This window comes from Pieris napi, chromosome 17 (assembly GCF_905475465.1).
Source record: "Pieris napi chromosome 17, ilPieNapi1.2, whole genome shotgun sequence".
In the NCBI taxonomy this organism is placed as follows: Eukaryota; Metazoa; Arthropoda; class Insecta; order Lepidoptera; family Pieridae; genus Pieris; species Pieris napi.
In genome coordinates, this window is record NC_062250.1 from 10,905,297 (window position 1) to 10,932,999 (window position 27,703).

A 27,703-nucleotide genomic window follows, 5' to 3' on the forward strand; every position below is an offset into this window, starting at 1 on the left:
ATCAATTCCAGTCTAAGATAAATTGCCATTATACATTGAACCTAATGATTCAATGAGTTACCCGTACATGATTACTGTGTAGTTGATCGTGACATTGTACGGTTTCGTTTTGCATATAAACTGTGAGTAATTTATTGTAAAACTTTTTTAAACGTTTTAATCGTGTTTTACGTTTGTTGTTCGTATCTGTCGTGTGTGTTATCGCGTAACTAAAGCAATTGTTTAAGTTTTTATGCGATAAACTTATAATTAAGTTTGATAATTATATAAGCGGATATTGTGATTACGTTAGGTAGTAGCTATAGTTTATATTTATTTGAATCTGAAATAAAATACGGTTTAAAAAAAGACCACATAAGAGAAGGTAAACAAAATGTAATCCAAGTTTGAGAATAACTAATTTGAATGTTCCGAGCAATTAAAAAGTAAAATAAATTAAATTCAATAGAAATGTTGTATTTATTACTGAAAAAATGTTTGTTTATTTTGGTAATAGCAATTTTAGATGTTTTGAAATTGACCAGAAATTCCACGTAACAATTTTTTCTCCAAAAGCAAGTAGGTGTTCGGTTTAATAAAGTAATACTATTTTCTGTTATTTAGATAACAATGTACTTATAGTTATGATATCACATGTACTCGTACTATAGTAATAAATATTAATGTTCATTTGTTGTTTCACTATCGGACTAGAAGTAGTATCATAAAGATGAAACACTAAATTCACTGGTTGATTTATTATCTTGATAAAGTCTCCAGCCGTGAGACCAACCTGCTCGTCTCTGTGTATCCAATAAACTCAAAAAATACCCAACAGATCTTAGACACAAATAGAGAGTGTGATGTATGAGGCAGGTTTAAGGTCCTATCCCAGCACGAATTGCTGTGTCAGTGTCTCGGGGTGGACTGCGGTGCGCAGTGGAGAGCTGGAGCACTGGGGCGCGCCGGCCCGTAATAACAATTAGTTATGTACAACATTAAATTAATGTAATTATACACATATTTTTTCTGGAATGGATCACTTGGCTTGCGATAAAATATATCGTGTAAATTTCAAAATCATGTTCTATATACATTTTCGTCATAAAATGAATTCAAAGTGTCAAAAATTGGCTATGTTTGGATTTTTTTCCATCGAGCGAAGTTATTTAAATCGTGTATCGATCTTTCAAAATGGATTCATAAACTACTCAACTCCAATATATATTTTTTCCCTGCTTCAAGAAACGATGACAAAAAATGGAAAGAGACAATGTACTTATTTGGAGTTTGGCGACCAGATAGGTCCTTAATTATATAAATCATTATGGTTTTATGTAAATTTACTAAAATATAACGTTTATTGTTGAAGAGTTCGCAAAAACTAAAATACACGAAATCTACGCGGGCGAAACTGCGCCCCTATAATCGTAACTTTTGGATACGTTTCGTTAGATATTCGGCTTATTTACTTAACGAAATGATTTTGATTAGATTAATCTATGAATAGTATTTTAGGTATAAAATCTATCACGATATTTATGAAATGCTTATGCATTTCGAAGTTTTATTAGTTTCACTGGCTCATTCAGTCGCGATGACTTTTTTTAAGTGATGACTTAGCGCTCAGTATGTCTTCGGTATAATAATAATGTAATTGCGAAAATGTGGTCGTAAAATAATACAATTTATCTCTCGTTTAGAATCCTACGAAAGTTTATAAATTTCCTAGGAAATTAATAATATATTTCCAATAAAATAGTATTTATAAACTTGCGGATTTTGTTTTATTCCGGTACATATATATAGATAGCAACTGCTCTTTAGAATGGAATGTTCTTATTGAACTTACAATCACAATTTCCAGATGTCCGAGGTAACAGCAAAGGGTGAAAAGCTATTATTTGAGCAGGCGAAGAGCAAGTTCAGTGAATTATTCGGGCGTGAAGCTTCTGCGGCGGCCAGTGCGCCCGGACGAGTTAACCTCATTGGAGAACATGTAGATTATTGCGATGGATTCGTCTTACCTGTGGTATGTTTATATCTGCTTCTATAATTCGGGGGATTTTTACATTATAAAGAGCAGTGTTGTTGACCTAGTGGCTTCATCGTGTAACTCTCAACCCTGAGGTCTGTAGCGATCACTTACGTGCCCATAAGATTGACAATCGTGATCGTGAAACAGATTCAGAAATCTGAGGCCAAGACCTAAAGAGGTTGTAGTGCCACTGATTTTTTAAAAATTATTTATTTAAAAAAATCATTGGCAAGTAGGTGATCAGCCTCCAGTGCCTGACACACGCCGACGACTTTTTGGGTCTAAGACATGTCGGTTTCCTCACGATGTTTTCCTTCACCGTTCGAGCAACTGTTAAATGTGCACATAGAAAGAAAGTCCATTGGTGGACAGCCTGGGATCAAACCTACGACCTCAGGGATGAGCATCCCACGCTCAAGCCATTAGGCTAACACTGCTCTCTATATTATATAAATAATTTAATTGTTTTAAATCAAAGTTTTCGACTTTGACATTGAAACATCCATTTTATGTAACTATATCATAACAAATACATAATTTATGATTATTTATACCAAAAATTTATACCAAGCGATAGTGATAACTTCTGACACTAGAATAAACCAATTATATCGTATAGATGTTTGTATTGATACTGGCAGTAAATTTAGTAGTGAGTTTCCAAAAACGTGAACTGATAAATCAAAACCCGCAAATCAAAATCCAATACATTTTTAACAAGGACTAACACTTACCGTTAAATATCGTTTCTGAATCTCTCATTAGAGTCATTAATTATTTTTTTTATAACGTTACCTACATAAATATATTTTGACTGCGTCTTTGAAAAAATGCTTAGTAGTAGCACTATGGAGCGCGTCAATTCCCGGTGATATACCAAAAATTGTTTCGTGTCGGTATACTTAGAGTACTTGCTTATTAAATGACACAGAAGTTTTGTACTATTTGGAGGTCTTTCGACAAAACTATTATTTGAATGGAAATTACATTATTTTTAATATATCCAATACATATATGTTTTATAGTAATTTGTATTAGTTAAATACATATTGTGATAATAAATGTATTAACTAGCGACCTAGAGTCTGTACCTGTAAATGTGTTAAATAAAAAAATAATTTTTATAACAAATCTTAACCATTCTCGAATATACAAATATTTCATCAGAATACACGCATAGATTTATATTTAAATATTAGCCAGTTAACAGAAAATAACAGTGATCAATTTTTTTTGATTTCATATAAATTGTAATCATACTCTTCGATATTGATAACATATTAATTATTATTATTCTTTTTTCACTTTGCCGAAGGATCTGTTCAAATCAGTTGCATAATTGAAAATGCTTAAAATAGGAACATTCTATTTTTTATTTAATACTTTATTGATAATTCATCCTTTTTTAAATTAAAAATATTACCAAAACGGATTACATATACAGACGATTATTATATACTAACAAAGACAATGTACTAATAAAATATTAATAATTGTTTTGAGAGGCCGTTCAAGTATTACTTAAGCAGATTTACTGCAATTTATCCCCCCCCCTCCTCTTGTCAGCAAAAGTAAGAGAAGCTCTCAAAAATAATAGTACATAATCGTATTTATTTTTAGTAGGAATCCTCGAAAATGCATTTCGTTACCAAGCATAGACAAAGTGTAAAAAAGTAAATAATTACTGTTGACGTTATCACCAAATAAGAAAATCAAAGACCGTTCCACCCTATTGTGCCTACGTAATACTTGAACGGCCGCTGATATAAGTTCACTGCTATTCTGTTTATTTAGTTATAATATACTCAAACTCAAAATATCTTTATTCATGCAGGTAAACAAGTACACTTATGAATTGTCAGAAATAAGTTAAATTAATTGTAAATTTACATTTACTACCAGTTCGCAAGCCAAGGGCGTAGAGCGGGTAAGAAGAACTGGCAAGAAACTTTCCGCCACTCTTATTAATTGCCAAGTATAATACATAAAACACACACATCCCATGATAGCTAAAAACGGAATACACATCAGTTTTTTAAAAAATGACAAAAGAAAACCATAGATACATTACTTGGTTATTATTGATTTTACTTCAATGCGTTAGCAGTTAAAAATTGTTTACAATTTAATTAGTATTAACGAATTTCTTTACGAAATCATAATTTATCACCGTTAAGAAATGTTGTGGAATAATTCAGTTTTCAGCGACGCGTAATCTAATAAATTCTAATCCTAATTTCGAGACAGTCACATTACTTTATTAATATTGATGGCTCGACGTAATTATGCTAGATTGATTGATAATAGAATTAAACACGTTCGACTTTCATAGAATCAATATTGGAGATTTGGAAGAGCGTTTATGATAAAACAGTTGGCAGCAAACAACGCCCGTGAAACGATACGTTTTTATTAAGTTTTTTTATATATTGCTTATATGTATAAACTAAAAGTACAGAAAATACCAAAAAAACTAAAGGGCTACACCGCAGAAAAAAATTTAATTGCGTATCTAAAGAGTTAAAAAGAAATACAATTAATTATTATTTTATTTGTACTGATGAAATACCACATTATTACGTTATCAAATTAATATTAATTATAATGTCTCACGCAAATAATTATTAATAGAATAATATTTTTTTTCCAAAAGTACATTAAGTCGATTTTCAAAAACTGTAGTAGAATGATCCTTTAATGTTTTTGGTAAATTATTATAAACCTTGATTACGAAAGGTGTTTCCTATACAATTCCAAATTAATTTTTGGCACAGGCAATTTCTCCCCTACATCGATAGATGTCTAAGACCAAAAATATTAAAGTTGAACGAATGAAGACATTTATATTTTATTAAGTTAATATTCGATTTGTAGATACTCTGAAAACTCGAACAAATTTTTCTCGTCTCACTCCAAAATAGCGTTTTTAGTAATTCAACTGATACATTTAATCTGGCTTTGCAGTCTATTCAACCTGAAGGGTAATTGTACTAGTTGTGACCCTTTCTCCCTCAAGCGTTGACAATCAACTCTTGGTATCAAAACGTGGTATCATCAAAGTTTAGCAGCTACAACGAATATTTGTAGGCCTGTCTAGTAAGCCATTAAACAACACTGTGTTTGCGCTTTGCAATTTTTATTTTTATTTTATCTTTGATTGAATTTTAGTAATGCAAATAACGAGTGGAAATATTCATTCGCTAGGCTTTTTTAGTTTTTATTAATAGAATTTTATAATACGTAGTAGATTTTTTTATACGTATTAGAATCCGAATTAAGTCAAGAAAAGCGAGGCCTCTGGATATTGTGATTTGTGAGTGTCTATGGGTGGGGGCTTATCGTCAGGTGAGCCTCCTGCCCGTTTGCCCCTATATAAAAACATAGTGCTAACATAAATTTATATAACAAAAAGCAATAACTAACCTTAAAATTTAATAACTAAAGTATATTATTAAAAGTGTCCCTTTAGGCATGGTTCCGAAGATACTGCCAGCGTTTCCCCTTTGAACAACTAGACTAATACTTTGTCCGAGGTAGCTTCCAGCTCGGTCTCCTGTGATGTCGACAAACCTTTTTGCTATTTCCTTAAAAAGCCTTATAAAGCCCCACAGACCAACTCGACACCGAATGGGACAAAATTATATTCGGAACCTAGTCCCCTGTATTTGATGCTTTAAACAAAGTTATAGAGATTCAATAGGTTCGATCCCAAGTACTTTATACATTGAACACGCTCGCATGGTGAAGGAAAACATAGTGAGGAATCCTTAGACCAAAAATTCGACGGCGTGTCGAGTATTAGAAAATACATGATAACCAAATTGATGCAGAAATCTGAAGCCAAGGCTTGTAGCGCGTCCGGTTTTATTATCAGAAGTTTTAATGAACAGATATTATATTACTAGCGGAATCCGTAACCCTAACCTCTTACAGAATGTTAGTAAGTTTCAAAATCAGCAGAATTTTCCAAATTCCGTCTGCAAAAACCATCCTAGGACTTCAGGCACCTCTCATTTTCGAATAACAGAATAAACACTACTTTTCCAGAGCTTGATATATTCGGTAGTGGGCTGATTAATTACAAAAAAGCATTGCAAAAATTACTAGTAAAAACTAAAATTTGGAGGGCTAAATTGTATTTTTTGTGAAATGTTCACCATAACTGTTATGTTTTTTAGAATAGATTGCAACTTATATTATTGAAAATGAATTATCACGTGTTGTTCTTTAATAAATGTCCTTTGTGTAAAAGCAAAAAGTAACTTTTAAAAATAAATTTTTTATTCATATGACAAAATTGTGGACATGTTTCTTTTTTATTTCTTTTAAGTTTTTCTCTTAACTAGGGTTGCCTGGAAGGCCGCCCGTTGCATCCCTTATAATTTTTATGTATTGTGTTTCTTTCATTTGCAACGAAGGGTAAATAAATAAATAAAATTCATATATTGCTAGTCCCCACACCAGGGAGTCTGTTGTGGGTAACTAGATAACAATTAGTCAATGGTACATGTTTGGGTTCACAAACATAGGTTTAGTGTTACAACTAATCAAATTCAAGTCTTATAAGACATTAAGTTTATCTGAATGTGTGAGTGTGCGAATGGGTGTGTGTGGGCATGTATTTGAGAGTGTAGCTAAGAGTTTTTATTAGCGTGCGCTGTGTCTGTGTTAGTTTTAACACCTCAGAGGACAGAGTCATGAAAAGATACCTAAAGACCCCGTAGATTCGAAATCCAATTTAATTAGCGTAATTTTTATGGGATTTGTGAGTTTGTATCTGGATAGTTATACGGGATATTATTATAGATTTTAAAGTTTACACCGGTGTACTAATTTAGGCACGAACATTTATTTAATATAGATAATATACCTAAAAGATTGTAATCTATCAAAGTGATCTCTTTAATTCTGTTATCTTGACAGTCCTTAAGTAAACATTTTCTTTCTCCCACGCAAGTCGGTTTATAAATGTACGAAGTATATATTTTACTGAGTGTATTTAAATAAAGAAATCCGTCCAAATTGCTCTTAAAATAAGTTGTATGTGTAATTGTGCATGTTCTAAGTGTAAGTTTAGAAGCACACAAATCGCCCCCGTTTCTAAAAATAGGGATGTCGTCGATCAGACCGTAAAGCTTAGGTATCCTAGAAAAGCGGTGCCGTTAAGTAACGGCCGTCTTTACTTTTAATGCAAAAAAACAATCATTTTCGCTCGTCCAAGTCACGTTTCCACTCAGTGTATTAATTAAATATGGGCACCGCTACACGCGAAAAAACGTTGAACTACTGTTTATCATCGCTATGACGGCCGTCATGCAAATGACAGCACCACTATTTGACGTTACGGTGACACGGGGCGTGAAGAGGCGGATAGGGTTCTGCTGTTACCGCATCCCGCCTAGGGTGATTGTTGGTGGCGTCTTGGGGTTTTAGTGGGGACACAATAGCGAGACCCACATAAAGAAGATGAACGAAGAAGGGTATGCGCAACGCAAGTCCCCAATCAAAAAAAAAGAAGGCAAGGGGAGGGTGGTGGTCAAAGTTGGGTAAATAAAATAGCCCCATAGTTCCCACTGTTCATTATAGGATGAGGGCGGGTAACACTAGGCTTTTTATCTCCATCCAGCGACTGCGCTTACACGACTTTCCAAGAAACTGAACTGAACAAATCTGTGAGACACTTGTATTTGGCTGGCAAAGGAATGCGTCGGTTCACCCCACTTTAAGTAACGATCTCTCATAGATACTGGCGTTGTCATGGAACTTAATGCTTGATGCGATAACGCTACAAATTGCCCTACATTACGGCGTCTTTTTATGCGAATCAATTAGTTCGTGTGGGGAACTTTGATGATTCATAATAGAATAATTTATTACATAATTATAATATCATTGGTACTAAATAAGTTGTAAATTTGTTCGATGACTCGGTGGAAAGATAAACTATATCGTATTCACGTTAGTAAAAGTTCTTTTTTATTGAAACAAAAAATTAAAAAAATTTTTTTTTTTACAAACGCGCAGGAGGCTCATCTGATGTTAAGTGTTACCCGCCGCTAATGGACAATGCCAGACGGCTCGCGGGTGCGTTGCCGAGTTTTATTAAAACTGTTCTAACTGGCCTGCTCAACGCAGAACCTAAATTAACGAGGTTAATTTATCTTGAAATATGCCTTTAGTGATGTATACTGGATGTTTGGAATTAGTTTGTAATTTAACACATATAGCGGTAAACCCATGATTTCCAAAGTTTAATATGAAGACAGAGTGAACAGTTTAACAAAGGTTGGAAAATACCGAACTAGTAAAGACTCCACAGAATATACATGTTAATAAATATTCTGCAGATTTAACTATTTTTTTATAAAAAAAGTATTCTAAAAATGAAAAATGAAACTTTATGGGTCACACGATGGGCGCCAATTTGGCGTTTATTTTTGGCTACCGTTTAGGCTAAGTAAAATAGAAATGAGACACTCAGGTAAATGGCACGACATGCGCGGATACATATCACGCCCGTTCTGTCCTTTATAAAAATTAAATTATTTTTCTTTCTGGCAACATTTCCTCGCTGTTTTGCGATACTCTTTCGTTGAGCGAGGAAAGCACCAGCCTTGGCGTCACCGGTATTATCTACCAGGCCCCAACTTAAATCTTTAATATGCGCCTGTGCACTTGAACCCCAAAGGGTAGAAATTCTAAGTTGAAGGAAAGACTAGTTCATTATTTACCGCCTTCTCTGCGGCTGCACCAGCTTTGTGCGTTGGAAATAAATATTATAATAAAATAAAGTATTATAATAAATTCAATTTAATAACTTATATTAAAAAAAAAATGTTCATTTTGAATATTTGTTTTAGGCACTTCCATTTACCACGGTCGTTGTGGGGGCCTACAACAATCTAGAAGAATGTAGGGTTCACACCGTCCTAACCAATGGTGAGGAGAGAAACACCAGTTTTGTTTCTCCATCAGTTGGGGTCCTCAAACCAGGCGAACCAGCCTGGGCTAATTACGTCAAGGGAGTGGTCGCTAAATTTCCAGGTAAACTCATAAAATTGGTTAAAACTGTGGCGTTTATTCTAGGTTAGACATGTACAAAAAGTTGTAATAGAAATAACTGCTATAACAAAATATAAAAACAGTAGGATAGACGGCTCAGAAAATAGAAACTACATCAATAAAACAGATGTTGAATATTATGGTGAAGACGCTCGGAAGACGCGCTTTGGAATTAGTATTCTCTATAGAACCGTTGGTTAATTAATAAACGCGATGCGATATTTCCAGTAAAATATGCTTACCGTTCAGATGTCAAAGCAAAGAAAAATAATTGACTAAACGGACGTTTCGGATTTCTCAAAGAACTCTAATATATAAGCACAAAACATCTATCAATTCAAATAAAATGTTCTTTTCGTTTAAAAATAATTCGGTTTAAACTGTGTCGAATAGTTATGAGAACAAGTGAGATACTTAGATTCAGCAAAAACGTTTTATTTCTGATTATATACACTATATTATTAGTGTTTATGCTATCATTGAATATATGTTAAGATGCGAGTTATAGGTGGATATTATTACGATAGATCATGTATAAATGACGCCTTAATGATTAATCTATGGTGCTCGCCTACATTTTGATAGTTAAAATAATGGCGCCATTTTTGTTTATGATTGGTTAAACGGACGTTGTTGTTTGTCTGTGGTTTATTAGAAACGCTGTTAAGTCACACATCACAATAAAGTGTTAATATCATATGGAAGGTCTTGCTTTCGAAATACAAAATAGGTTGAATATTATTAAAAAAATTGAAACCTGTGTAGCACGTGTGAGACGGTTCGTGCCACAATGAAAATCTATGGAATTACGTAAATTTACTTATTTTGTGTACCTTATTTAGAGCTCAATATGAAATATGCGTTATAACTGAAAAAAATGGGTTAGTTATTTATAGAAATGTCACTCAATGACGCTCAGTTATAATATGTTATAGTTTCCACATAGTAAGCTAAGTTTTATCATCGGACAATTTATCAAATAATACTAGGGTAGACCGAGGCGAATCGGATCACAGGGCGAATCGGATCAAAATTAGAAATGTGTTGAAAATTCAAATATCACATTCACATAGAACGCACTCAACCGGCGTTTTGTGTCTCTCCATTTACTGAGCACCTCCCGACATAAGCAGTATTGCGATCGCGCTTGTGGATCAGTGGCAATACCGCTCGTCAGCCACTTGGTTTTTTGTGTGTGTCGCAATTTGGCGCTCATCTAAGGTTACGTACTTACGTTTTCTTTGTGTCATATGACGGATTTGTCTTAAAATTTAACTACTTTGGTTTATATTGCTAAGCAAGGTGTTAATATTGAAGAACCAATTCGCTTTTAAGTATAATCTTAGAGGTTAACGTCTAACATATTTATTTCAAAAGTCTTAATTATGGGGCTAATCGGATCATATCCTTAGGGGCGAATTGGATGATACTTTTAAACTGATTTATTAAATGTTTGAGGTTATTGATTCATATTTATTTCATGACCACCGGAGAATGGTGTCAAGAAAAAATGAAAGAGGCTGTAAATTAAGTCCAGAACAAAGATTTGACCTTGCGTAAAGCTGCTAAGAGTTTTTCAGTACCGTTCACGAGCTAACAGAAAAAAAGGACCATAATATATATGTGAATTATGTGCCAATAATTAAAATTGATCTTATTATTATATATTTTTACTGATTCCAAAGTTATTTAACACTATACCTTAAAATTTTGTTATATTTTGTGCATGATCCGATTCACCCCGAGAGTTGGGGCGAATCGGATATTTTCCTTTTTTTAGTTTTTAATAGCTAATTAAGAGAATATATGTATGATTTAAGTTTTCAAATATTTATTTCATAGGTAATTGTTACTTCTTACGATTTTATCAATAAAAATAACATTATATAGCACTTTAGTATGATTTACTCAACCTCAAAGAAAAAGTGATCCGATTCGCCTCGGTCTACTATATTTCCTGCATACTTCAATGAATTAATATAAGCTCTTAAATTGTATGTAGAAATAATTTTCATTTTAGATAGAAATACAGTCCAAGAACTTAATTTAAAATTATGGTGTCTATACTCTAATAATAATAAATTTAATATGATATGTCAACGCTATACTTATACACTTTTTAAATATAGATGTAGTGATGAAGAGCTAAATTAATTATTTATAAAAGAAATCAAAGCTATTTATTGTTTAGTCTTGACTTTGGTGTCTGTTAGCAAATGGAAAGAGACATAACCATCAAAGAATAAAAGCTAATGGAAATGTTGTCAGTGCCAGAATTAAAGGTGCCATAGTGACCACACGTTTTAAATTAGTTTCAATTTTCTACTTTAATTTATTTAATTATTATTTAGAACATTGTAAATATTGAGGCTTATAATCTTTTTATTTACGTAATACAATCAAAAATTAAAGTGGAAATGGGCTGGTCACATTGCCCGCGTTTCTGATGACAGATGGGTCAAAAATACCCTTATTGGAATGCCCCAGTGGGAAGAAAAAAGAGAGTACGCCCACCAGAAAAAGGAAGATGGAATAAGAGTGATAGCGGGCAAGGGTGAGAGACAAGTGGAAGAATTTGGAGAAGGCCTTCACTCCGTCGGAGGTCGTGTACTAATGACATGGACTTAATGTAGTAAAGCCTATTTTTTATTAATTTAATTTATATTTAAAATTCTAGTTGCCGTTCATGGATTTGATGCCGTGATTGTCTCTGACGTGCCCATGGGCGCCGGGGTGTCCAGTAGTGCGTCTCTCGAGGTTGCCTTTTTCACCTTCCTGGAGTCATTGACCGGACGAAGCGTCGGGTAGGTTGGCATTTAGTAATTACAAAACTAATTAATAATAAAAACAAAAGCATAACGCTTATAAATACTTTTACTTTTTTCTTCTTTTTACTTAGTCTACCTTTTTTATAAACGGTTTTATTTAGCTCACCCCGTTTGTTTTATTCTTGGGTCAAATTTAGTAATTCAAATTTCACCCTCTTCCTGTCAACCGATTAATCTGAAATTTTGTATACACTTTGGATTTTGGTGACAATACAATAAACTAAATAAATAAAATAAAAATAAATAAATATTATATAATATATAAATATATATTATAGATATATATATATATATATATATATAAAATTATATTAAAAACTGTATCTATTTTATTTATTAAATATATATTATATTTATATTATAGAATTGATTTATTTATATAAACTAACGGGCTAGGAACCTTGCAATAATGAAGCACTAAATGAATTAAACAGAATGCGAAATAAAAACTAAAAACTAGAAAATAAAAATAGGTAAAAAAACTTTTTAAGTTAAACGGTTTTATGTTAAACATACATTGCAATGTTTAAGATAAATGTACTAAAAACCAAAAAATAATAAAATAGATACAGTCGTGGGAATTATAAACATATGCATAGACTAGACTAAAATAAAACCGTAGGGCACGTCAATTGTCTACAATCGTTGATTAAAATGTTTGTTTTGTAATGTTACACTATAATTAGGCAGTTGTTCAACCGACAACGATGGACGTGTGATAAGTAGGGCTAGAATTTGGAAACAAGCTAGCAAGCTCGATTATAAGCGAGTTTTAGGGTTTCATAGTGGTGAGCGAGTAGTACTTTTATCATATGTTTTGTCGATTAAAGACAAACTACGAGCAGTGAAACGATTCCTCGCCAGCCAGCAGTGTGAATGTCCAACGATAAACTAGTTGAAACATCTCTTTTATTTACATGGAGTGTATAACTATTGGAATTTCCATGAGCAAGAAAATAGTAAGTAATTTCCTGACCGTCTGCGGGCCAACTGCCTATTTTAACGACGAATTAAACGATTCTTCTATCGCACATTAAGTCGATAATTTGTAGACAATTTACGTGCCCCACGGTTTTATTTTAGTCTAGTCTATGCATATGTTTATAATTCCCACGACTGTATCTATTTTATTATTGTTTGGTTTTTAGTACATTTATCTTAAACATTGCAATGTATGTTTAACATAAAACCGTTTAACTTAAAAAGTTTTTTTACCTATTTTTATTCGTAGCTACATACCAACATATGGAACATTTTGCTATGCTACCCAATAGAGAATAATAATAAACATTTCAACGTTATTTTATATTTTTCCAATTTTTCTCTCAATAAAAACCTTCCTTAGAGTTAAAGGAATCAATTAGAAAAAACTCGAATTTCTCCAGCGAGTTTTGCGCATAGCAAGATTGCGATTCATTTTTAATTATAAAAAAAATTATACAATTAAAAACTCCAGGACACCAATATTCATAGTTTATTATCTAATATTGTTTGATGCATTCAGGGATCTCATACGTAAGATGAGATCCAAAGTGACATGATCTCACTAAAATACGAAGCAATAACCAAAGTTTCGTAGTGCTTTATAAAGTTTAAAGTGAGTCAGAGTTTGTTTGAGTTACAGACGTTTTCAGCTATCAGCTAGATGTTTAAACGTTTGTTGACTACTCATAATAATGTATTAAGGGAAATATTAATTATATACCAGTCCTCAAGCGGACGAGAAGAAATAACAAACTTCGTGATTGAAAAGAGTTGCCAGTGCCTTTTTGTATAAGTTTACTTAAGTTTCAATTAGAAGCTAAAAAGTGATTTTAATTAGACGTTCAAGTAGCTACTATACAGCTAAAGAGGAAGAATAAAACACCCTCCTATAACATGGTTGGTTTTGCGTTGCGAAACGCGTTGTAGGAATATTTTCACGGAATTGTGTATGACCCCATATAACGCGTTATGTACAAATGATTCCCGTTTAACTTATCTCGTTAAAGCGGATTTAAATCTAATAGGAAACACTATGTTATAAACGAAATCAGTGCGTACAATTATGAAGCAGTACGACGACGACTTGATTGACGACTCATTGGTCTAGTGGTTAGTACCCCTGACTGCGAATCCATGGGTCCCGGGTTCGATCCCCGGCTGAGACGAACATCGATGTGATGAGCATTTGGTGTTGTGCTGAGGCCTTGGGTGTTTAAATATATGTATATTTATATGTCTATCTATCTATAATATGTGTGTATATTCGTTGCCTAGTATCCATAACACAAGCTTCACCAGCTTAGCATGGGACTAGGTCAATTGGTGTGAATTGTCTTTTAAAAAAAAAAAAAAAGTACAGACTTGTAAAATGCCCGCGTTATATGGGGGCATACCCGTGATATACGAGGGACTAAAATCGCGTAATAAGAGTACCGTGTTATAAGTGGATACATATTTCACAGAGGTGCATGGATTTTGATGAACCTTTTTCTAAGTTTTTTATTTTAAAAATCATGCCGATATTACGTTAGGTTCCGAGAAATTAGTGGGCAAACTACAAACTTTAGCTCGTAGACAACTAAATACCTCATCTTCATCATACTCAAATATTTTTCCAATTTTAACATAAATTTTGGTAACATAATTATTTAAGACCCCAGCCCTGCGATTCTGTAACTCACTTCACGAACTCACACAGCGGTTTTCGCATCGGCGGTCGCTCTCAAATCAGTCGTGAAGGAGTCATTTTATGATTTGGCATTCTGAAAAGGTGGGAGCTTGTACTTTATTGTTTATGCCAAATCAGAATCAGAATGCCAAATCATAAAATGACTGCTTCACGACTGATTTGAGAGCGACCGCCGATGCGAAAACCGCTGTGTGAGTTCGTGAAGTGAGTTACAGAATCGCAGGGCAGAGCTGGTATTTTCTCGCTGGAACAAGTATGACAATACAGCGAGGAAATGCTGCCAGCGTTACAGGTACACTGTTACAGGAACCAAACTTTTTACATTTATTTTTACCTTTATATTTATAATTTTTTTAATAAGATTTTATTCTAGATAAGTCCAAAAGTAACTTAAAAAATTACTATTATACTTAAATATATATAATTTAAAATTAATATAAAATTATTTAAAATTAATAAAAATAAATTTAAAACAAAAAATAGGTTTTAACTAAACCACCTCAGCATAAAATCTTTTTACAGACTCGTGGAGAAAGCTCAACTGTGTCAGAAGGCAGAACATGAGTTCCCCGGAATGCCCTGTGGTATTATGGATCAGTACATCGTGACCATGGCTAAAAAGGATCACGCCCTACTGATAGATTGTCGGTATGTATTTTATAAATGTTGTTTAAATAAACAAATTCGTAATCGAGAAGTCTGTGTACACGACTGTGAAGGAGTGTGCTATGCGTGTCTTACACACACTTCTGTCAGACACAGACGGCTACGCAGATAAACCTATGTATTTTAAGAAAAGCTTATATATCCCTGGGAATAATATTGAATGATGTTCGAGAACTCTCTAGGCAGGATTGGTTGATAGCAGTTTCACAATTCTAGAACGTTCGTACTCTTTTTCTGTTTCGCACATTGCTCCGTCCTCGTCGTACGGCGTTCTGGAGTGTTTAGTCTGGTTTCGAGAATGTTCCGATCCTCCCTCTCTCTCGCGTATTATTCCGTGCTTGTCCCACAACTAGAAAATTCGGTCTAGAATATTCCTTTATCAAAGGGCTATAACTAGGCCTAAAAACACCTGGCCAAAACGGGTTTCCTGATAACTGTACCACTCGACTACACATGTTCTGAAACTCTGAAAAAATGTTTCAGACTCCTGAAAACGAGGGTAACATTATGGAAAATAACATTTTCTAATATGTGATAGAGACTAACTTGAAATGGCCATAAATCACCCCATCTTCGTAACACTATTACTGATACTATATGATTACTTCTTTAGTCTTCAATAGGTCGAAGACTGTGATTGTACTAGCAATCACAATAAAATGCGCCATAAGTTCTTTTGTTTTACGTTAACTTAAACTTAATTTTAAATTTGATAAGTTATGTTTGATATTTTATTATATTAGCGATACATAATTGTGTTTGCTCGGGCGAGAACGGACCTTTTGCGTATTATAAAGAGGCTGCTAGACAGGCCACTTTTTCATGAAAATGTATAGCTGCAAGTATATAAAGTAGTATTTTAGTATGGCCGGGATATATTGCCAAATAATTTTTGTATGGCCGATGAATGTTTAATGTCCCAGCCGTATGTATGGCCGGATCGACCGCTTTGCAATTGAAAATACAGCAATATTTCTCAGCTATATTATTGCTGTCTCGCTTTACGTAGTGCGTCCCTTTTTCATGCTACGTGAAGTTTGCCACGATTCGTGACATTTAGCCATGTGCTGTGTTAAAATGTTTTTTGTATTTTCGGGACTCATTAAAAGTGTAGCCCGTGTAGACTCCCCTTTATTGTGGTTTAATCGTTAAATGGAAAACATAGTTACAACATAGTTTCTTTAAGTCAGTTTTGGGTTTGGATTTGTTACATTGTTGTTAATTTGTTAGATTTGGAAATTACGAACTTTATTGGCGAATTTGCAAAGCATTGCTTTAAATTGTCCAATTAACTATTCGGTTTTATGACTTAATGGATCAAAGCTTCAATTGGCGCTGAATATTTGCTGGAAAACACGAAACATCGAGTTATTATCGAAGCTAGTTTAATTTATTTTATTTTTACCAATACATTGTAGTTCGCCAATATGCACGGTAACCTGCCCTCATGTTATTTTAAAATAAACTTTGTTAATTGATTGGAGCGTTTAAAAGGAAACTTTTATCTACTTGAGTGCCCAAGTACTGTTAAGAATAAACTGTTTTTTTTATTCCATAGCTAATAAGTAATTGATTGCTCTGGTTATGTTATCGTAAGTTATTAATAATAACAATTAATTTGCAAGAATATGGTACAAAAATGTTATGATACAATCTAAAGCTCGCGTATTCTGCCACACAATGGCGTGCAAATGCTTAAAAGGTAGAATAGAAGTTTTATCAAATTTATTAAGTTGAAATCAGTAAATATTTACATATTATTATTACATATTTATTAATTTAATAAAGTTTACCATATCATACATATGTTAAAAGCTATCTTATCTAAAAATAAAAGCAATATAACAATAAAAACTAACCTTTAAATATAATAACTAAAATAATATATTATTAAAAGAAGTCCCTTTAGGTAAGGTTCCGAAGATACTGGCAGCGTTCCCCCTTTTAATAGCTAGACTTCTTTGTCCGAGGTAGCTGCCAGCTCTTCGGTCTCTTGAAGTATAGAAGTTACATAGTCTTATCATTATCGTCAATCCTTATATAATTTAATCATCACATCATCAAATAAAATACCAAATTTTAATAAATACACTCCTCTATTTAAGGCAGTAGAATGAGTATAAATTTTCTTTTTACGTATTGAGTTTCTATTGGAACTTAAAGCTATCAAGTAAAGCTTGACGGAGTCTTCAGCACTGTAAGCTGTCTATTGTCTATTTTTTAAGTTCATTTTCAATGCCTGGCAAGAATAAAAAATTGTATTAACGATTCGCTAAATATATTTAAAAGGAATGTTAAGGAAAATGTTTTCCTATTGACCGGTTCAGAGAAGTAAGAAATATAAAATAAGGTAGAAAGTGGGCCAGTCATTTTCTTTTTAATCGAATTCTCGTGTATAAAATTCATTTTATTTTAAGACAAAATTCTTTATAACTGAACAGCCTTGCGATTCTGTAACTCACTTTACGACTGATTTCAGCGCGACCGCCGCTGTAAAAACCGCTGTGTGAGTTCGAAAAGTGAGTTACAGAATCGCAAGGCAGTTTGCCAGCCAGTGGATTATGACATTTGAATTTATACGTGTGCGCGTGTCTGATAGGCTAGGATGTAGGGGTCCCTGTACATAAAAAAAAACATGGGGCCTGTGCACAAGTACACTTGTGAACGTATAGAGCACAATATAATAAACAATTTATAAATATAGAAGCTACTGTGTAAACTCTTTATAATTATTGTATGGATTTTGTGTTAAACCAAACAAATTCAACTTATTTTTACGTTATAGAGAGTTCTTTATAACGAATGACGTTATATAGAATTTACACTGTAATTTTATAAGTTTCGTCCTACACGCTTGTGTAGCCAAGTGTGTATATGGATAATAAGTTTTCGTTTATATTTTCGGAGGGCTTTTATATTCTAAAGCGCGTGTAATATTTACGAGATAAAATCTTTTGAATATCTCTAGATTTCTGTCTGTGTGATATTAGAACTGGTACTTTGCTATGAAACATATTCGAAACAATACGGACTAAATCCTTAACGCTTAAAGACAGACAACAAAGGAGAAATATAATAATACAAAATCTTATCTCCGCTTTTTAAGTATATACTTTAAACAAAAATAAGCATCTAGATAAAACACACACTTTTCCTATACCCCTTGACTTTTTAACGTAAACGGGTAGAAGCCATCTGATGTTAATGATACCGCCTCCATAAACAGTTACATTGCCAGAATACTTACTGCGAAGTAAGTATTTCTACTAAGTATTAGTATTATTACATTAGTTTTTTGCGACTGAGGCGTAAACTAGCTGCTGTGGTCTCCGGCAGAACGACCAGCGCTGTGGAGCAGTCTGCTCCTCAGCATAATGCTGAGCCAGGGCCAATTACAACCACAACACACATTACACACTTGAAACGAACCGAAAGGGAAAAGGTATTTTTTTTGTTATTTCTCATTATATTTTTTTCTTTGATTATTGTTATTATGTGTGTGTGTGTGTGTTTTTGTTAGTAATAAATGTTATGTTTATGTCTAAGATCGGTCCCTGACCTTCCCACACACACCACCAATATACGTTTTATGTTGGGGGCTATCTATTATATATTAAGCTATATAAATACCTTATATTGCGATAATATTCAACAGTTAAGTTTCCAGAGATCGTGATGCCGACTGTTTGAAGCTAGATTAAGGTAAATCCTTGTCTAAATACGTCACTGTATTCCACTTTATTATTTATGTTTGAATTTATAAAATTCAATTATATAAATACCGTGTAGGAGGGATCATAATTATTTAGACAAGAAGCTAAATAGTCTGTCACATCGTCCATTCGTCCATTCCGTCAAAAATAAATATATATGAAATGCTTCTAATTTCACATTTACTGCCAGTTCTCAAATCAAGGGCGTAGAACGGAAGAGAAGAACTGGCAATAAACTCCCCGCCACTCTTTTTAAAGGCCAAGTTTTTTGTTTTACACAATGTTTGTAAGGAGCTGCAACCATTACACCATGTTCCATCATCTTAAGTAATAAATAATAATAAGATAAATTAAAAACAAAGATTTGTCCTCTATCAGCAGGAGGCATGTTGAAATAGGAGCACGCACTTTCCCCCTATATGTTTTTCCCTAATATACCTTTGTTCTTGGGATTTTTTTTTCAACACACAAATATAAATATATTATCCTATATAGTAATAAGAATAATTAGAAATTGATATAGAAAATTAAAGCAAATTTAAAAAGTCCCTGTGGAAGTGTATCTTTAACGCTGGCAGCATTTCCTCGCTGTATTGCAATACTTATTTGTTTAGCAAGGAAAGCACCAGTTCTGGGGTCACCGGTATTAATATCTTTCTCAGTCATTACATTATTTGCTAGTGAGTGCGGAGAGCAATATTAAACTCAAACTCAAAATAACTTTATTCATATATGTAACCAACTTCACATTTGAACGTCAACAGAAAAGATGTTAAATTGATTCTAAATTTACATTTACTACCAGTTCGCAAGTCAAGGGGGTTGAGTACTGAGTAGGCGAGAAGAACTGGCAAGCAACTCTCCGCCACTTTTTTAAATTATACCTACTGATACTCTAAAAGATCTTAGTGATAGTAACACCCAAAAAAAACATTCGGTTGTCTTTAAAGTCGGTTTACTGACGATGACAACATCAAAAGAAAATACTGATGGAATGGTTGCATTTTTCAGAAGAAGTTTAAATTTTATTTGTTTGATAGATATTATTTATGGATATAGAGAAGGAGGTAAATGGAAATCACAATTGAATTGATCAAGTAACATTTATTTGTACGCATAAATACAATTATGTAAATTTTTTAACGCTGCGGAACGCGAAGGCCGATTGTGCCTCTTTGTCGCTCGTTCCGCGCTCTCGCTTGCACTTTAAGCCTTAAATGGAACGCCTCAGAGCGAGGTAACGCCGCATGCGTCATGTTTTTCCGTGCGTGCAGCCGGCTCCATCGAATTATAAGACGTTGTCACGTCAAAAACAAATTTCGCTTTCACATACATTTGCCACTATATCTATTAAAAACTGCATGAAAAATTGTTGTTTTTGAGAACAGTTTTCACTAACTTCGGGGTGACTATTTACTGAAATTCGCACTTGATCAACCCGGTCAAACGATGTGGACCTATTTCAACCTCAAACTGTTCGTGACGGGTTTAAGTTGTGGATGCATTCTGAGTGGACCTCGCATCTCCAGCATAGTTTTACGAGTTTCTTTTGTTATGTTATCCTGTATTTGGACGGGTTTGCGATGGGTTATGATTGTATGAAGTTTATGATGTGTTTATTGCAAAACTGTTAGGTAATTAGGCGGGCAATTTGTGCTCTTATGGCTATCGACGAACGCTTATTTAAAATGACATACCATCTACCAATATATCCCTAAACTTACTGATCTGAAATTACCGTAATTCCTTTTTTTGATGTCCCTATCTGTTAACATAGGTTTTTTGCTTGCTTTGTTCCATTAATTTGTCTAAGTAACTATATGTCGTATTTCTTGCTCTCACCTTATCTATGTATTTTGTTTCCTCACAGTGGTTACCTGGAAGAGACCGCTCGAAAGCGATAAGGCCGTTTAGTCCATTGAAAAGTTACATTTGGGGTTGCATTTTTTAGAGGACGCAATTTTATTTATGGAACATGTAGGGGGGGTCAATACAAGCTTAACTCCAAGTTTGTGGGGTTGGCGTGCTTGTCCCCCGGCCGCCATCTTGGATAAAGGGGTCCAAAAACCACGTTTTTGGCTATATCTCCTAAACTATCCATCGTACATAAAACTTGTAAAGACACATTTTGTAGCAAATCTCTGTGTCTACGATTATGTCTATGTAACTTTTTATCATAAATCCAAAACTCAAAAGTTATAAATAAAAAAGGGATAGCTAGCTACCATTCTAATAACTGATTGATAATATAATTATGTCGAAGATTACCATATCAGCAAGTTGTCTGTGGAATAGGCCTTCTAGGAATACCAATAAGTAAAGTGTACGAATAAAAAAAAATAAAAAATTATTTGGAAAATTTGTTTAAAATAAACGAGAGATCTTAAAAGTAAGGTAAAACTGCTGTTTTGATCGGCTTGTCATGAGCATTGACGCACCTAGTCAACTTTAGAAATAGGAAATATTTTCACTTTTTTACTTATAACTTTTTGAATTTTGGATTTATGATAAAAAGTTACATAGACATAAATGTAGGCACAGCGATTTGCTACAAAATGTGTCTTTCCAAGTTTTATGTACGATGGATAGTTTAGGAGATATAGCCAAAAACGTGGTTTTTGGACCCCTTTTTCCAAGATGGCGGCCGTGGGACAAGAGTGGCGACCCCACAAATTTGTTTTTAGCTTTACACTGACCCCCTCTACACATCAAAAAAATAAAATTGCGTCCTCTAAAAAACGCAAGGTAAGGCCTAAAAAATGTAACATTTCAATGGACTAGTTGTCCTCCTCTTTATTTCATTTAATTTGAATTGTACTTTATTTGTGTACATACAACGAAGTGTTAATAAATAAATATCTTGTAATTATCCGTCTAATAAACAATAAAATACGTTGCTTATAAAATACAATATTCAGAAATGTTGCTGATCCATTTACATAAAATATATGCTCTTATTTATATTTTATAAGTATAAAGTATATTGTTGGCCTAGTGGCTTCAGCGTGCGACTTTCATCTCCGAGGTCGTGACTTTTTTTCTATGAGCTCATTTTACTTTTTTATTATGGGGTCATGCTGCTGATGTCGAAACTACTATTTTCATCCTGCAGAAGAGGGCTATTCGTGCAATCTATAATTTAAAATGTAGGGAATCTCTTAGAGATAAATTCAAGGAAATTAATATACTTACCTTTCCCTCGCAATATATTTATGAAAATATTATGTATGTATACAAAAATAGTGATAAGTTGACTAGAATAGAACATACGCACAATGTTAATACACGGAACAAACGCAGGCTGCAATTTCCCCGTACTAGACTATCCAAAGTTAGTAATTCTTTTTTGGGGAAAGGGATACTCTTCTTTAATAAAATCCCAGAGGCTCTTTTATCTCTGCCTTTCAATAAATTTAAGAAATGTATTAAAGAAAAGCTGTGTAAAAAGGCTTACTATAAAGTCAACGATTATCTAGTTGATAAAAGGGCCTGGGACTAGTGCTAGACAGGCTACCTCTAATCAATTTGCGATATTTGTTTTAAAATAAGTGTTATTTGATGATTTGATATTTTAAAAGAGTACCGAGAGTTTTTTACGCCGGCTTTTTCTCTCGGCCTACACCCTCTGTCTTCTTTGCCGATGAGTAGGGATGCCTACAAATTGAAATTTAATGACGTGGAATAAGTGATACATGTATCTTATGTTCCATAATAAACATATTTTTTTATTTTTATTTTTTTACATTTGCGCGAACGGTGAAGGAAAACATCGTCAGGTAACCGGCTTGGCTTATACTCGTACTCTAAAAGTTGACCACCTACTTGTCTATTAGATTGACAAATGATCGTGAAACGGCTGTAGCGCCACTGATTTATTTTTTATTTTAACTTAGCCAATCTCATCCAGATAGACCTAGAGATTAATTTAGGTTATTTTTTCCAGGTCCTTAGAAGCAAAGCAGATCCCTCTACAAATAGACAACGCAGTGATTTTAGTAGTGAATTCCAATGTAAAACATCAGTTGACTGGGAGCGAGTATCCCTTACGTAGATCGCAGTGCCAGGACGCCGCGAAGATACTCAAAGTACCCTCACTTAGGGATGCAGGTGTCAAGGATATAGAAGGTACAACCAGATTTTACATTAGTAGTAAAAGAAATACATTTAACGTACTAACTTGTTCCTTCATTGCGTATTTCGTAATACGCCAAGTATGGGTGAAAACGTGCAACTCAACTGGGTAAGTTCGAATCGCGGGTCATGAATTTTTTATGTGCAATTTCTTGCTGATACAATAAAGAAAAATTTTAATGTAACAGCTTTTTCTAGGAAATAAGACTATCTTTTATCTATCTTTAACCATAAAACAGTGCAATCAATAATTCACATTTTATAGTACCCATAATAGTAACATTTTATCATTATTACTTTATTGGTAAGTTTTACGTTATTATTTGACGATATGTTTGAAGCGATATTGACTGTCGGCCGCTTTCTATACTCGATCTATAATCTATATTTTTTACAATCTTGATTCTTACAAATTTAGATTGATAAATGTCGAAATTCGAAATTACGAATTCAAAGATATTTTACAAAAACGACCCATTGATCGGTTATTGAAATGTTTATGAGACATCTCTAGTAGTAAAATATGGATTGGTATTGAGTGTAGAAAGCGGTAGTAAACCAATAAAAAGATGGTTAGAAGAAATAGAAGCATTAGCAAGGGAATGGAGAAAGAAAGCCATGGATATTGATATATGTGTTCTGATCAATAGTACTGAAAGAAATTAGGATAATGAATAACTAGAGAAAAAAAAATGTAACAATTCTAAACTGTATCTTGACCATTTGGAAAGATTGGAAATTAACGGACTTTATTATTCATTATTACTATTATATCAATAATTTCAACTATCAAATATTGAATTGAGATTATGTTAGGCAAAGTCCTGTTGTAAATCCTGAAACGCCGATAGAATATCACAAGAATTGTGGTTCTCGGCCCGAAATTTAATTGTAATAGGAATATATTTATTTCATATTCTAAATCGAAATTATGAGAAAGGTCAATTACGTCAAACTTTGAATTCAATTTCAACTTATTGATGTTCTTGCTTGCTAGAAGAAAATATATTAATTAATTATCGGTTGTGTAGGAATAATAAGTAATTTCTTTAATAGTTTTACTATAAAACTAATAACAGTGGAAAAAAAATAATTGGAAGGGCAACGGGTTGCCATGGTTGTAAGGAAAAATAATATAAATTTGTCCTGAATGAAAGAAATACATGCATACCTCACGATGTACATCTAGCAGCTGATGTATCTCTATGCACAGCCAGGGTTCGAACGTCCGACCCTTGGATAGAGAGTCACACGCTTTAGCCTCAAGGGGAATCTTTTTACGTTCATTACAGATTTAAAAAGTCTTAAGTCGCATCCGGATATCGTGAAGAGGGCAAAACATGTCATCGAAGAAATCACGCGCACTGAGAAAGTCGCTACTCTGCTACCACAAAAATATTTAAAGGAAGTAAGTAACACAGTAAAAAGGAATATAAATTTACACAAATTGTTTCTCAGGAAATATTTTCTCTAGGTTTGACTCTTAGCCGCGAATCAGGTGAATATATCACCTGATTTACCTTGGTCATAGCGTAATGTTAAATCTTCCTCATTAACTGGATTATAGAAATATTAAAATTCTTTGGTTTACTGTACTATATTTATTGTTTATACTCCCTCTCTAATTTATAACCAAACAAAACCTCTAACAGTGCGGCTTTTTTTTTTTAATCAAACGCATATGTCGGAGATCAAAAATTGTGCCTGGAATTCCTTCATCAGTCTTATGCCTGCCAAATGTAAAAAACTAAATTTTAAGATTTTGTTTCGATAAATATCGCTAGAGCATAAACGAAAATGTTTTTGAGATTTTACATTTACAATTTGCAATTTTTACATTTATGTTCATTACATTCACGATTTTGACTAAGTAGATCTATTTCTGTGATTTATAAACCTCAAGCCCGCAAAGAAGTCTCTGCTAAAGTAATTTATTGTCAAGTTATTAAATAAATCAAGATCAACAAAAAAGGCAGTAAGTTTTTCGTTCCATTGTTTATTGAGACCCGTCAAGCTATGAATTACCGTTTTATAAGGTAAAACTTTTTCGATTTCCACCGGGGCCGGACTAAAAGCATCTCCCTATAGCTGTTCTATTTTAAAAACCAAAGCTTTTCTCAAAGGTAATCGACCCCTTAACCTTATGCCCCAGACCCTTCTTCAAATTTTCCAGTCGCACCCTAAACATACTAATCTAACGGTGGGTAAATAATTTTTACCCGTTAAGGGCAGAATATCAACAAACTTAATAAACTAATCTTCAATTTATATAAGAAACTGGCAGCGTCTTCGTTCTCCCGTGTAGAATAACCTTCGGAAGCATTTTTGTTTCTAGGCTATTTATTTTGCAACTAAAAAACACCCTCCACTTCTCTACTGATTCATTTAAGAATAAGTTAAAACTATTAATGTGCTAAACCTTGTATCTTCTTTGTTTATTATAGCTACTAGTTTGTTTGTTGTTCTCCTAATTTATAAATTTTGTGCTGTCATGTTTTGTCTTATTTTGCTTTGTATTATATGTATTTAGAGATTATGAAGAAACTTAGGAAATCTAAACTAAATTACGCATTTTTAGTTAATTTTTCTGTTTTTAATAGGTTGGCGCTCTTCTATACCAGTCACATAAATCGCTAAGTCAATTAATGGAGGTCTCTTGTCCGGAGTTGGATCAGCTTGTCGATATAATGAGGACATCGCCGGGTGTTTATGGGGCGAGGATGACGGGCGGTGGTTTCGGAGGCTGCGTTATTGCTTTGGTAAGAGAAAATTAACCTTTAATTTTGGCACTAAAAATTCCAATACATTTATATTTATTTATAACACACTTTAAGTTCAATAAAAATAACTATCTACTATGATAAAAAATAGGGGTTGATCGTATAGGGGGACATTTAAGGGTCGTATGTATTTTTGTATATGTGTGAATTCATGGCAATTCTATAATAATAACTTGTACAATGTACATATATTTAACATATCTTGAATTTTTGAAGTGTCTGTCATGTTTCCCTATTGATAAATATCTTTTTGGCTGTAGCCAGAGTGATGAATAAAGCTTTTTATCATACCTAAACCTAAAATCTATATAACACTGATAGAAGTAAACAAACTAAATTAGTAGTTTAAGTTGGAATTTGATGTTTAAGGAGTTAGAACTGGAAGCTGGAATACGCTGGAATAGTAACGTTGGTAGGTCAAGATGATAAGATATTTCAATCGAGATCTATTGAAACGCTTTATTGAAACTATCAATTTCTGCTTACAGTCAATAGATTTTCAGAGCAGTGATTCCTAGGACCAACTTTAAACATCCCTAAATATTGATGAAAAACCCCTTAATATTTTAATATTACCATTAGCCTTTACCAGCTGAGATTTATTATCGGACGTCAAGGTAAATTACAAAATACCATCCGTATCACCTAGACGTCCGTCGTTCCACAACTGAGCGTTTTCTAAGGCAGTTTTTGCCAGCTGCCCACTGAAGTATTTCCGAACCAATTCGACTTAGGGTCCTTCAAGAAAAGAGCGTACCAATTATTGAAAGGTTGGCAACGCACTTACGAGCCTTCTAGCAATGTGAGTATCACTTAACATCAGATGAGCCTCCTGCCCACAACAACACTGCTAATGCCCGTTTGGTGCAATTGACCATATTAAAACCACCAATAACTGTATCTAAGCTTTACGTAAAAATAACAATTAATAACTGAAATATTTTTAAAGATTAATCTCGGTGGAACTTGGTACCCATAATGGCATACGTCGAACTTCGCTACTGCAAGCTGCGTATATAAGTTTAATTAATAATAGTATCAATAGTGTTTTGATGCCTCATTTGCATTCGAATATGAGAAACATTATATCAACGAACCGGTGCAGAAAGTTTGCTAGATGCTAATCATAACTTTGACGTAGCATTAAAACGTGTAGCTACGTAGCCCTGCTACGAGGCTACGAGACTATTAAATTACGTAGCAGGCCTTGCCATTCATCATTACGTGTACTTCTATATACTTGAGTTGTGTTCAGATAATAATACTACTGTATGTTCAAAGTATTATTCGCAATTATATGTAGCTATATGTCAGGTCATAGCCATTTACCTTCGTGTTAACAAGACGTATATAGCGATTCAAAGCGAAATATTGTGTATATATTTCCAGCCATAAGTTCTATTACAAATTAAATATTAATTAATACTATAATTCATTCGAAATGGCCACCTTTGGTACAGTTCTGCATTATGACTTGCCTACATTAAACCTAATAAAAAATAAAAAAATACTCATATAATGCCTTAGTATTAGATATATCTCTTGATATTAAAAATGGACGTTAAACAAATCTATTGTTAACATTCACCTCTAAACTAACCCTATTTTTATAACATTTTTCAATTATTTATTTTTAAATCGGAATCATACTCGAGATAAAAATAGAATATTCGTAATGAAAGGTTTATTAATGTTTTTTACAGATAGAGGAAAAATATTCAAAGGATATCAAAGATAAGGTTCTACAGGAGTACAAAGGAAATCCGACATTTTTCGTTTGTAAACCAAGTGATGGCGCAAAAATTTTAAAAATATAACGATGTTTATAAATA

The 27,703-nt window shown here is 33.4% G+C and overlaps 1 protein-coding gene across 1 annotated transcript; it reads left to right on the plus strand.

Moving 5' to 3' along the window:
- On the plus strand, window positions 1-27,703 carry LOC125057753 (galactokinase-like). The gene is made up of 9 exons (XM_047661628.1): window positions 1-122; window positions 1,847-2,011; window positions 8,878-9,061; window positions 11,757-11,883; window positions 15,104-15,229; window positions 22,904-23,085; window positions 24,384-24,499; window positions 25,692-25,850; window positions 27,575-27,703. Exons 2-9 carry the CDS (start codon window positions 1,847-1,849, stop codon window positions 27,686-27,688), a joined length of 1,173 nt encoding a protein of 390 aa, XP_047517584.1. The 5' UTR covers window positions 1-122; the 3' UTR covers window positions 27,689-27,703.

What these genes read in the sequence shown, in the direction of transcription:
- LOC125057753 (XM_047661628.1), top strand. Translation starts at nt 1,847, where the DNA reads ATGTCCGAGGTAACAGCAAAGGGTGAAAAGCTATTATTTGAGCAGGCG. An exon ending in ATGGATTCGTCTTACCTGTG is followed by an intron (nt 2,012 to 8,877) that starts GTATGTTTATAT and finishes TATTTGTTTTAG; the next exon opens with GCACTTCCATTTACCACGGT. An exon ending in AGTGGTCGCTAAATTTCCAG is followed by an intron (nt 9,062 to 11,756) that starts GTAAACTCATAA and finishes TTAAAATTCTAG; the next exon opens with TTGCCGTTCATGGATTTGAT.